Below are 13954 nucleotides of genomic sequence, written 5' to 3'. Positions count from 1 at the left end.
TTTAGATAGGGTCGACAGTGTGAATCTTTTTCCACGTATGGAGTCAGCTATTATGAGGGGGCATAGCTTTAAATTAAGGGGTGGTAGGTATAGGACAGATGTTAGGGGTAGGTTCTTTACTCAGCGAGTCGTGAGTTCATGGAATGCCCTGCCAGTAGCAGTGGTGGACTCTCCCTTATTATGGGCATTTAAGCGGGCATTGGATAGGCATATGGAGGATAGTGGGCTAGTGTAGGTTAGGTGGGCTTGGATCGACGTAACATTGAGGGCCGAAGGGCCTGTACTGCGCTGTATTCTTCTATGTTCTATGTTACTGCTGGTCCACAAGTGAGTCTCTTGAAGATACATGCTTTCACCCCACGTACCTTTACATCAGCCTGACGCCTGAAATATCCATCCACTCACTGATAAAGCAGATGCTGCCAGCCTCATTAAATACTATATCACTAATCCAGCTGACAGATCAGGTTGGTTACCCTCCCTCTACTAAACCTAGAAGTGGATGAGTAGCAAATGGGTTCCTGATGCATGCAGAATTTGACCTGATTTAGCCAATCACCCTGCCACTCACCAATATTAATATTTCTCTCAAAGTGAGTAGGAAATTGGGCCCTTGATGTCTAGGCATAAACATGAAGAATGACCACTTGAGAAAATATCAATGAAAGGCTAGTGCCCTTTCGAACACCTCATTTTGTGTTCCATTGGCTTCAGGAGCATGCATATACCAACATCTCCATTATCATTTCAACTGTTGGCTAGGCTATCATAAAAACATTACATTTAATAAATAATATATGCATTACCAATAACTTGGCTTCCATTCTGTTTTCTTTGAATCTATTACCAAACATTGTATGTCGTTCCACAGTACTGCTGCAGTGAAAATGTTTCAGCTGTGATACTTTGTCAGAACTTGCTGATGTAACCCTAAACAATGCCAGTGTAACTACTGAGAAACAATACTCGCCTCAAATAGAAATCCCAGCACAGCCACACCATCAGAATGTTTGAGAGCATTTTCCAAGTTACCATATTTTTCATTATAGTGGACAATATGCATCTGCAGGGGACAGATTCAGGATAGTTACAAGTAAATCATTTGAACGTTGCATAGTAATTACATTATTATATTATTCTTGAAAAGTTTGCACCAGAATTATAGGGCAGAATCTACCAGCCTCTGAATGACACTGACATTGCAGAGTCAGTTGGGAAACTATCATGAGATTGGAAAAATGAGATTCTCGACTTTGAGAAACAAAGAGTCCAATTCTGCAACCACGTTTGGAACAGCGAGACAGGAAACTCACTAGTGAGTGGTGAGAGGCCTATTTGTATCTATTTGCACACATTTAGTGTCTAATCTCACCTCATTAATCTACTTTCTATTTCTCCTACACACTAGAAACAGTTGCCTGCATGAAAGTCAGTGTGGGTATCAATTAATTCTAGCTCAATGCTTGCTCTTCTCCCAACATCTCAAGGCAAACATGATGGGCAGTTCACTGCCTGCACCCTCCATCCACAGACGCTGGTGTTGGAGATGTTCCAGCCTTAAATACCTTCATCTCCAAACCACTGGCATTGAGCAGCACATCAGCAACTATCATTGTAGTGCTACTGTCAGGACACTTTAGATAGAGGGACAAATCTCCAAAACCATGCATTGGACTGCAGCACAATGTTCCACACTTGCAATCTTAGTGCTCAATCACTTTGTGCTTTGGAGGCTCTCAGCATCTCTGCATTTCAGCCGAAGCCTAATGTCTCATAGCACTTGTGTCTTGCCTTGCCCTCAGCACAGTCACAGAGCTAGACAGCATATTATGGTGGCCAGCGGTGACCAGTCAAGGGGGTGAATATATTGTTGTACAGCACTGTTCAATGTCAATCTCACACCTGCAACGTGTTCCAGCAGCATAGGTAGCAAACACACTGCATGTGCTTCAAGCGAGGTCTAAGGGAAACAGCCTTCAGGATATCAACAGATAGCAGTCTGGATCAGTCAGCAGAGGATCGGGGGTCAGTGTCACTACAGTGTGGTTATAGCAACGTAAGAACATAATAGAAGTAGAGTTAACCATTCATCCTCTTAAGCCTGTGCTGCCATTCACAACATCATTGCTCCACATAGCCGTCAACTCCTCAATATTACAAAGATGTACTTATCTCATCTTTAAATACTTTCAGTGATCACAAACTTCCCCAATTCTTCAGAGTTGAGATTTCCTTTGCATCTCAGTTTCAAATCAGTATCTATTTATTCTACTAATGTGCCCCCGAGCTCAAGATTCCTGAATTTGTTCAGTCATTCTGGATAAGCCAACCCCCTCATCCCAGGTACCAGCTTAGCGAAACTCTTTTGACCTACCTCCAATATCAACATATCCTTTCTTAAATATGAGGATTAAAACAGTAATTGAGTTCATTGAGTTAGGCTAGGTTGGCCTCAACAACAGCCCATAAAGCAGTAACAATACTTCTCTATTTTTAACCTCTAATCCTCGAGCAATAAAGGCCAAAATTCCATTTTCTTCTTAATTACTTGCTACACCTGAATGCTAACTTCTTGTACAAGAACACCCAAATCCCTCTGTGCTGCAATTTGTTAGAATCTCTCACCATTTAAACAATCGTTGATTTTTTTATTCTTCCTACCAAAGTGAATGTCCTCATGCTTTGCTACACAAACTCTTTCTGCTAAGCTTTTGCTCAATTACTGAGCCTACCTAAATCCCCCGATAGATTCCTTATGTCTTCATCACAACATGCTCTCCCACCTATTTTGGATCATCAGTAAATTTGAAAACATTACATTCTGCCCTTTCCTCAAGTCATTAGCATAGGTAGTGAATAATTAAGATCCCAGGACTGATCCTTGTGGCAATCTGCTATGTTTTTCTGATCTGAAAAAGATCCTGTAATACTGACTTTCTTGTCTTTTGTATTATCCGATCCTTAATCCATGCTAATATATTACCCCCAAAACTGTGAGTTTCTATTTCATGCTGTAACCTTTTATGTGAAACCTTGTTGATTGCCTTGTAGAAATCTAAATACACTGCATCTACTGGTTCCCTTTATCAATCCTGCTTGCTATGTCCTCAAATCTGCCAAAAATAATTTCACTTTTACAGAACTATGTTGACTTTTATTTGATTATATTAAGCTTTTCAAAAATGTCCTGCTTTTTTCCATGCACTCTAGCATTTTCCCAATGATAGCTCTTTGGTTTATTGGTCTATAATTCCTTGCTTTCTGTGTCCCTTTCTTCTTGAGCAGGCTCCATCTTATCGGCAGTTTTCTTTCCACTGGAATTCTCCAAAAATCCAGTAAGTTCAACTAATGCCTCCACTATTTGCAGCCTCTTCCTTGGATGCAAGCCATTAAGTCCTCGTGGCTTGTTTGCCTTCAGTCCTATTAGTTTACCCAATAATTTGTCCTTTGTGATTGAGACTGTTGCAAGACCCTCCTCCCATTCGCATCCTCTCTGATATCTTTGAAATGTTGTTAGTGTACTCCACTGTGAAGACTGATGTAGAATATCAGTTTAAATTATTGGTATTACATTTCCTCATTCCCCATTATCGAATCCCCAGTGTGTCCTCTAAGAGTCCTACACTCACTTTAGCTACTTTCTTCCTTTTTATGTACCTATAGAAGCTCTTGCTGCTTGCTCTTATATTTCTTGATAATTTCCTTTCAAAATCAAATTTCTCCTTTCTTTATTAGTTTTTTAATGATCCACTCTTGGTTCCTAAAATGATTTTCAATCCTCTGGCATACCACTACATTTTATCACTTTATATGTCTTAATTTCTGATTAGATTCCCTCCTTGATCACCACTGTTAACCACAGGAGATTCATTTTTCTCACTGAGACCTTCTTTTGACCAGAATAACCTTTTACTGAGTATTACAAAATATGTGCTTAAATGTTTGCACTGGTCAATAACCGACCTCTCCCTCTGTCCCCAACAGAAACTCTCACAGACATGGGGAGAATGTGCAAACTCCACACAGACAGTCACCCAAGAGCCTGGTGCTGTGAGGCAGCAGTGCTAACCATTGAGTCACTGTGCTGACCAATCACACATTGGTTAAATGGACTTTAAAAATGAGAGGCCTGAAGGAGCAAGTGGCAAGCTACGATGCCAGGTAACCACCCAAATATCATGTTGGACATTGGGGCCAACTTGCTTCTCTGGGGAGCTACATAGAAAACAGAAGAGACTCATAAAGATCAGTGTCATAGAGTCATTACACATGGAAACAGATCCTTCAGTCCAACCATGTTTCCAGATTAAATTAGTCCCACCTGCCTGCGCTTGGCTCATATCCCTCCAAACATTTCTTATTCATGTACTTAGCTTTTAAACATTGCAACTGTACCTGCGTCCACCACTTCCTCAGGAAGTTGATTCCACACATGAACCACTCTGTAACAATATTGCCCCTTTTGTCTTTTTAAAAAATCTTTAGAGTCATAGAGATGTATAGAATGGAAACAGATCAATCGGTCCAACTCATACATGCCGACCAGATATCCTAACCTAATCTAGTCCCACTTGCCAACACGTGGCCCTTATCCCTCCAAACTCTTTCTATTCATATACCCATCCAGGTGCCTTTTAAATAATACAATTGTACCAGCCTCCACCACTTCCTCTGGCAGCTCATTCCATACACGCACATCCTCTGCGTGAAAAAGTTGCCCCTTAGGTCCCTTTTACATCTTTCCCCTCTCACCCTAAACCTATGCTCTCTAGTTCTGGACTCCCTCATCCCAGGGAAAAGACTGTCTATTTATCCTATTCATGACCCACAATTTTATAAACCTCTATAAGGTCACCACACAGTCTCTGCCATTCCAGGGAAAATAGTTCCAGCCTATTCAGCCTCTCCCTGTAGCTCAAATCCTCCAACCCTGGCAACATCCTTGTAAATCTTTTCTGAACCCTTTCAAATTTCACAACATTTTCTGCTAGGAAGGAGACCAGAATTGTACGCAATATTCCAAAAGTGTCCTAGTGAAGTGTCCTAGCCAATATCCTGTACAACCGCAACATGACCTCCCAACTCCTATATTCAACGCTCTAACCTATAACAGAAAGCATAGTCCTCTCACCTTAAAAATGTGCCCCCTAGTCTTGAAATCCCCTCAGGAAAAGACACCTTATCTATGCCCCTCATGATTGTATGAACATCTATAAGGCCAACCCTCAACTTCCTCTGCTCCAGTGAAAAATATCCCAGCCTCTCCCCATAACTCAAATCTTCCATTCCAACCAACATGCTGGTATATCTTTTCTGAACCCTATATTAGCTATTAATGAAACAAAAATACATGGAAATAAGGAAATCACTGCTCATTAATGAGATTCAGAATTCATCTTTTAAACTTTTCAGAAATTTGTTTCTCTATGTTAAGAATCAGATTTTTCCATTCCACCAGCGGCAAATCAATTCACGTTAAACACCATTAACAAAGTTCAAAGAAGGAATGGAAAACAAAAGCAATAGAGATCAATTAACTTTAAAATTAAAAAAGCTACATTGCAGTGCTAACCTGGATCCTGATCTGTTTTTATTTCCTGGATATTCACTTAAATTGAAGGTTTACATGTCTTACCTCCATGGGATACTGTTCCCCATCTATTGTATGCTCTGACCCAGGATCAGTCTCTGTTCCCCAATGATAATGGAACTGTGCTGCTTTGTATGTATACGGAAGGTTTCCACCTTTGATGGTAATGTCTTTGTTTAATGTCACAGTAACTATACATAAGAAGCAATAACGGCAAAATTAATGGAAAGTCAACCAAAATTATAATTGACAACTGAACACTAGTCTTTGCTAAAATTCTTCAACTTCCCCAACACCTTTCACCCTGATCTCAAATTGACCTGGACCACCTCGGACACCTACTTCCCCTTCCTCGACCTCTCCACTTCCACCTCCGGCGACCGACTAATCACACACATCTACTTCAAGCCCACCAACTCCCACAGCTACCTAGACGAACCTCCTCCCGCCCTATCTCCTGTAAAAACATCATCCCTTATTCCCAATTCCTTCGCCTCTGCCACATCTGTTCCCAGGATGACCAATTCCACCTTAGAAAATCCCAGATGGCCTCCTTTTTCCAAGATTGCAAGTTCCCCTCCCACGTGGTCGATGATGCCCTCCAGCGCATCTCCTCCACTTCCCGCACCACCGCCCTTGAACCCTACCCCTCCCAACGCAACAAGGACAGAACTCCCATGGTCCTCACCTTCCACCCCATCAACCTCCGCATTCATCACATCATCCTCTGCCACCTACAAATGGACCCCACCACCAGAGATATATTTCCATCCCACCCCTAACAGCGTACCGGAGAGACCATTCGCTCCACAACTCTTTCGTCAGGTTCACGCCCCCCCACCAGCCCACACCTCACTCCCAGCACCTTCCCCTGCCACCGCAGGAAGTGCAAAACCTGCGCCCACATCACTCCCCTCACCTCCATCCAAGGCCCTAAGGGATCCTTCCACATCCGACAGAAATTTAGCTGTACCTCCACCAATGTCATCTCTGCATCCATTGCACCCGATGTGGTCTCCTCTACATCAGGCTAATAGAAGGCCTACTTGCGGATCATTTCAGAGAACATCTCTGGAACACCCACACCCACCAACACCACTGCCCTGTGGCTGAACAATTCAAGTCCCCTTCCTACTCTGACAAGGACATGAAGGTCCTGGGCCTCCTCCATCGCCAAACCATTACCACCCAAAGCCTGGAGAAAGAACGGCCTCATATTCCCTGCAACCACACGGGATAAATGTAGATTTTAACATTTTCCTCATTTCCCCTCCACCTGTATTATCTCAGTCCCAACTCGACACCACCCTCCTCACCTGTCCATCAGCTTTCCCATTTATCTGCTCCACCCCCCTCTCCAACCTATCACCTCCTCCCTCACCTTCACCTACCTATTGCATTCTCAGCTGTCTTTGCCCTACCCCACTCCCTCCCATTTATCTCTCAGCCCCCCAGCCCACAAGCCTCATTCCTGATGAAAGACTTATGCCTGAAACGTCAATTCTCCTACTCCTCAGATGCTGCCTGGCCTGGTGTGCCTTTCCAGCATCTGCAGTCCTCACTTTCTCCTACTGTGTTTCATGTGTGTTGTTTACAGGAATAGGAGTCTGAAAGAGTTAAGCACCACCCAATATGATGACATCACAATCTCTGGCGGGGGAGCAGTTTTCAACTTCAAAAGAGTAAGACCTAATATCAATATCACCTTCATTGTCACGAAGCCTATGTCTATCACACTAGAGTAATTTAGAGCTAGTGTGGCATTCTATTTAAAGCAACAGTTTCTTCTTGTTAGACTGTTAAGTGTTTATCCTCTGCCACACTTGACGAAGCAGGCCCTCTAGATCTTTTCCAGTAAAGGATATTGGCAGAAAATCTATCCAATAGATCTTACAACATAGTGAACTTTGGGCTCATAAGCTTTGACATTTTGCTTTATACACTCAATTCCATCATTAATATAAATCAAAAACAGCAGAAGTCGTAATAACAATCTGTAGGGATATCACTGTATACTTTCCTCCAGTCTGATAAAGAACTGTTTTGCATCTACAGTCTACTTTCTCTCCCTTCACCTATTTCATTTTAACTTTCATCATACAAGCTTCATTTTTGCTCTTTTAAGTAGTAGTTTATCAGAACACCTTTTTAAAGTACCTAAGCACATCAGTCATACTACCTTCATTCCCCATTGTCATTTGTTCGAAGAACCAATTAGTTAGCCTCAATCTATTATTAACAAATCATCCTCATTCATGATTAGTCCCTGCAGTAGTACCTTATCCTCCACTGTAGCAAACAACAGATGCTGGAATGAATGTGCAGAACTTACCTGTGTGACCATTGTTTGTGATGGGCCAGTTAACCTTCGTGTCAACATGATCATAGCCATGAAAGATAAAGGGAGTCAAGTTTTCATTAAATTTAGCTTTCTTGGTTACAATGTTGATGGGAGACTGACTTTTCAGCCCACAAGTTGCATAATCATTCTTCCAGGTGGCGGGTCCTAAAAGGATGTTACAAATCAGTTAGCCTTGCACAAGGTGTAACAGTGGTTAATGTTAGTATTACTCAGACATATATTCTATTATCACTACATAAGGAAGTTGCAAATTCAAATCCAACTCCAAGATTCAATTACCAAATCTAAGTTGACTCCTCAGCAAAGTAAAGAACATGGAGCCAGACGTGTTGTCTTTTGACAAGATATTAAACTTTCTGGAAATTCAAAGATCAAAGCATGGAATCTAGATGAAAAATTATCAACCCATCTGAAACAGATTTTTTTGGTCATTTATCTCATTGCTAGAAGAACTTTGTAGAACTTTGTTCTATACAAACTGGCTCCAGAATTTCCTGAGAAGACAAGTGATTGGACTCCATAACAGTAATTAAATTACTGAAGAGCAGTCTTGGGTATTTAGTACTACTTATTCATTCAAGAAAGTTAGAGAATGGGTTTGCAAGAATAATTGTGAAGGAGGAGTTAGTTAAGAATTGAAAACAAACATTGAGGATTCAAGAAGAGGAAGAAATTGGAACTCAATCATTTGGAACTAGAAATGGAACAGGCAATTGTACAAATGTGAGGGGGCAAAATTCTTTTTACATTTTGATTATTCAAAATCAAATCATTGAACACCCATTAGCTACAGCTTAGAAGATTAAATTCCCAACTAAGATACATGTTAACATTAGCAAAATAGACAAATATGTACAAAAATGTATAACAATCAATGACAGTGGTATCACAGAAGCTTTAACATGACTATGCTAGAGGTAGAATTTTAAATTTTGTTCATTACTGCCTACAGATGACATGATCTTGAATATTACCTTGAAATCCATTAGCCTGGAAATAACTTGATATATAACCAGTGCATTTTCAGTGAATTCTGAAATCATTCAAATGAGCAACTAGTCTGAGTGTTAACGTCACTCACGCACAATGAAAGGATATTCCTACATGCGCTATTAGAAGGACCCAAGACTACGAACCACCTTGGACACTAGGCAGAGTAGAGAAGATCAAAAACTGAGTTGATTTTAATTTGGCTAATGCAAATAACTGGTAGAAAGAGAAGTTTGATTGTAGCACAAATTAGTTCTACACTGACATTGCTCACAATAATTTCCAGGCTGCCAACACATACCAGAAAACTAGAAAAAATATTGAAGAAAATAAATGATTACAACGGGGCAGCACAGTGGCTCAGTGGTTAGCACTGCTGCCTCACAGCACCAGGTGCCCAGGTTTGATTCCATCCTTGGGCGACTGTCTGTGTGGAGTTTGCACATTCTCCCCATGTCTGTGTGGGTTTCCTCCGGGTGCTCCGGTTTCCTCCCACAATCCAAAGATGTGCAGGTCAGGTGAATTGGCTATGCTAATTTGTCAGAGGGAAATGAGTCTGGATAGGTTATTCTTCAGAGGGTCAGTGTGGACTGGTTGGGCCGAAGGGCCTGTTTCCACACTGTAAGGAATCTAATCTACACTGCAAGTTCAGCCAAACTGAGAAGCCAAGTTGAGTTTGAATTGAACATTCTTATTGTACATCCCAATGATGATAACTTGCTTACAAAGTGTGATTGTTTGTCTTGTAACTTCACAAGATACTTGAATATTAGTAAGATATTTTTATATTTTCTCCTGACTCTGTCATCCATTCAATGAATCACCTACCCTATGTCCCTCAGCTTTACTTGTTCTCCAATTATGTGCCTGGTGAAGCATTCCAGGATGTTTTCCAAATTTGAAGGCACTATATAAATGTAATACATTGTTGCTGTAAACAGCTGAAAGGTAGCCTAGAGCTGAAATGCTAATCTGGGTAAACTTTGATTGCATTATTGTTAACAGAATCTTGTGACAACACCAAATATACATGAGCCGGAGTTACACAGTGTAAACTTGGAAGAGAAGAAGTGAATCTCAACTTTTGTAGAACTAGTCAAACTTTCTAAACTAAAACCAACATTGATGTGCATATCATAACCTTTCATAAAAGTTTCTTCAATTAATGAAATCAAGATTTTGTTTTCATATTCATGAATTTTTGCTTAATTCAAATCAAACAATAGTACCTGACTAAGGGAGTTTTCTAATGTAAACTGGCATCATATAAAATACAGTTCAAACCCTGACATCCCTTTGCCTTGAAGGTGTTATTATCAATTTCCTTATGCTATTTGTCTCTTTGTTTTTGAAGCAAAAAAATCTAAACATTTCTGGGCAATGTGTTACTGTATATTTTATAACACCCTTAGGCAGGCTACCACCAATAGTTACTTTAAATCCTTACCACAGCTGACGTTCTGAATGTCGTAGCACCACTGACCTGGACAAAAGCAAAACAAAGTTGATTTGTTTCTTAAAAAACCTTAATTAGTTTTGAAAGATTCTACAGCTAATAAACCCAAGACCACAAGCACCCATTCGAAACTTCCACATCTTTACAACAATTTTCATATAAAGTAATTTCAGGAACATTTCCATTTAATTAAAAACAAACACACAGAACCTTGTCCATTTATGCTTATTCTTCCATATTTTAAAGAACAGAAGTGTTGTGGTTATTCATTCATTTTATGAGATTTAAGTTTTATCATTATTTCCCCTAATTAACTTGTTCAGAGATGTTATTACACACCACGGGAGTAAGTGGGACTTGAACTCAGGTCTACCTGGTCTAGGAGTACAGATGCTAACAGAATGGCACAAGAGGGTCCCTCACATGTTAGATGCATAATTTCTATATAAAAATACTAACAAAAAAAGCATGAAAGGTTGTATTTACACTCATGGTGTAAAGGGCCAAATGGCCTACCCCTGCATCACTTTGTATGTTTTCTTTGTTGATATAAAGCAGTTTTTTGTTTGAACTAATATTTAGAATTAAGTTCAGAGTTCAGGCTAATTTAACTCTTGGCTGATGCAGCATGAGACTCTTTTCAAAGTTTCACTTCTTTTTTGTCAGTAATCAATTCAGGGTTTAGAGAAATAAAATATCTATATAAAGTAGTGGGAACTTGCTCCACGAATTAGCTATTCAAGACCTCTACTTAAAAATCCACATGCCAGAGGGATTATTTTATCACCTGTAACAAAATCTCTCACCATTTTTAAAACCCCTACGAGGTGCCCTCTGATTTTTTTTCTTTTCTAAAAGATAACAGTTCAAGTTTTTCAAAGCTCTCCTCATCACTTAAGTTACTCATCCTTGATATCAGCTTCATAAATCTTTTTGATGCCCTCTCAAATGTATTCCATCTTTTCTAAAACTTCTGTACCCATTTTATTTCATAATGGGTAAGCCAGAATTTTTCAAAAAATACCAAGGATGGCTTTCACCCAGAATTCTTTTCACTCGCTCGGAGACAATGGACATGTTGCTCCTGCAGATTTCAAAGGCATCTCAAGTGGATACCGTCATCAGTCAAAGCAGGAAAGGATGGTTGCTGCTGAGGCAAGGCACACTCAAGAGGAAACCTTATTTCTTTTTGAGAGAGAGGCTAAAATGTAGGTTCCTGCAATCAGACTCTCACAGAGTCTTCCCCCATGTAACTGCAGCAAAATGCTGGCAAAACACCTAAACAGCCTTAAGCATTCAAATTGGCTGCAAATTTGCATGTCAGTCTGCCTCATGAAAACCTCCCTGGCAGCAGGATGCATCCTGAAGTGGCTTCAGCCCCCAGCCCCCTCCTCCACTCCCACCATCACAAAGAGTCAGCAAAGCTGTGGAAAAGTCCGCCCGAGATATCAGCAGCATGCTAGCAATGTACTGTTTGCCAAATTCCAGACAGTTCCTTTGTTAACTTTCCAGCAAGTAAAGATTGAACCCAGAGAGGTTGGATCTCCCTGTGTTACTTTTATGAGCCATTCCTATCACTGATCAGTTATAACCAGCAGAATTGTCAACTTGTGTTGTTGCAAGATTTACAAGTAATTGTTCAAAGCTTCCCAATTTTAAATGAGGAAATGGTAAATAACAGTATTCAAAAGATTTATTTCAATCTGAGCCAAAATACAAATGACCCAGCTCTGATTAGCTAGCACTTTTCTAAAAATGTTACGGTCAGGTAATTGTGGGTGTGTCACACATTATACCACACACAACTAGATTGGGTGAAGAATTCTGGATCAGAAGTTTACATTATTTGTAAATTACTACTTTAATCCGGTAACTCTTGCTTTCCTTTTTCTTATGGCCTTTTAGTCCTACCAAGCTCTTCTACTTTTATTGCTTGCTCTTTCAGTTTTTGCGAGTCCATACTCTGCCTACATAGCCATTATATAATTGTTAATTTGACTTACACTGTATTAAAGGAACATTCTTCCAGATGTCTGCAAAGCAGGCTTGCTCAATATTTCTTGACGAACAGAAAAAAAGCTGGATGGTAATGAAAAATGACCAGGCAGCTTTTATTACACAATATCTAGAATAAGCTGCACCAACAAAATAAAGACAGAAAATATAGAAATAAAACAGCTATAATAAAAAAAACTGGCTTGTTGAGTTTGGCCAAGTTCCCTTATAAACTGGGTCAAGTGTGGTTCCCGCACATGAATACAAACATGGCATTAATTTATAATTTGAAAGTTCAGTTTCTCAAAAGAGGTACTGAATAATGCAAATCAGAAAGAGAATCTCACTCTCCCAGCTTGAAATCGCATCCCTCTGAGGTTTCATACAACTGAGCCTTTTAGCTAACGTGCAGTAATTGAATTCCACAGCACTCTTCAAGAAATCCTCAATTGTCCACACCAACAAAAAAAATCCTGTTTTCCTTTTCAAAGGTATGATCAAAATATGAGATAGTGCATCATGTACATCCCAATCAATAACATACTCAGATGGAAAAAAACTTGATTAAAGTTGCACACACGGATACAAATATGTACACATTCACGCACAATGTTGTCTGGCAGTGGTTCTGATAGCTGCAACAAAGAATTGAAAATGATTCTAAATCAAAGTACTCAAGTGTCTAAACAATTTCTTCCTTATTGTAAAACACAGATCAGCTTTACATAAGAACAATACTTTTTTTGTATGAACTATTTATAACCAAGGACTATCATAGATATGAAAGATAATCTGGCAAACAGTATCAGTTATTAAGGCTATCACACTTTCCATGTTCTGGCTAACTTTCACATTATGTTTGGATTTAGCTGAACACATACATGTGTTACCTAATTGTTTCAATTTAACTCTAACTCATGCTTTACTATTCATCACTGATCAAAGTAAAGGTGGACAAAAATAGAACTTATGTAGGATTGGCATAGAACATCAAAACTACTTAAACAATTCTCTAATTTATTGTCTGTGCTACAGAGAAAAAAGGACATTTTGAAAGGTCAATCAATCAAGGAACTAATTGTTTTCTTCATTTATTCATGGGATGTTCTTTACATCACCATTTATTCACCAGACCACCATTTATTGCATCAAGTGGGCTCAGGAGTCACAAGTAGATGAGACAAAGACATTACTGAACTGTGTGGGTTTTTAGAACAATTGACAGCAATTACACAGTCACCATTAGGCTACTATTCCAAATTTATTTTATTGAATTCAAATTTCACCATCTGCTATGGCAGGATTCAAACACACATCACCAGAACATTAGCTTGAGGTTCTGTATTATCTGGATTAGGGGTGCTGGAAGAGCACAGCAGTTCAGGCAGCATCCAAGGAGCAGCGAAATCGACGTTTCGGGCAAAAGCCCTTCATCAGGAATAAAGGCAGACAGCCTGAAGGGTGAAGAGATAAGCTAGAGGGGGGTGGGGGTGGGGAGAAAGTAGCATAGAGTACAATGGGTGAGTGGGGGAGGGGATGAAGGTGATGTGATAGGTTAGGT

General features: G+C 39.9%; 1 protein-coding gene across 1 annotated transcript in view; it reads right to left on the bottom strand.

The window, feature by feature from the left end:
* Positions 1-13954, bottom strand: part of ca4a (carbonic anhydrase IV a) — a 39155-nt gene that overhangs the window by 15109 nt on the left and 10092 nt on the right. Inside the window, exons 2-5 of the mRNA XM_043718573.1 lie at positions 10390-10425; positions 7923-8096; positions 5636-5781; positions 971-1063 (exon numbers count right to left, since the gene is read on the bottom strand). Coding sequence (XP_043574508.1) covers positions 971-1063; positions 5636-5781; positions 7923-8096; positions 10390-10425 — 449 coding nt within the window. The remainder of the gene's footprint in view (positions 1-970; positions 1064-5635; positions 5782-7922; positions 8097-10389; positions 10426-13954) is intronic.

This window comes from Chiloscyllium plagiosum, chromosome 28 (genome assembly GCF_004010195.1).
Source record: "Chiloscyllium plagiosum isolate BGI_BamShark_2017 chromosome 28, ASM401019v2, whole genome shotgun sequence".
NCBI lineage: Eukaryota > Metazoa > Chordata > Chondrichthyes > Orectolobiformes > Hemiscylliidae > Chiloscyllium > Chiloscyllium plagiosum.
This window is presented reverse-complemented; position numbering and strand designations above follow the sequence as displayed.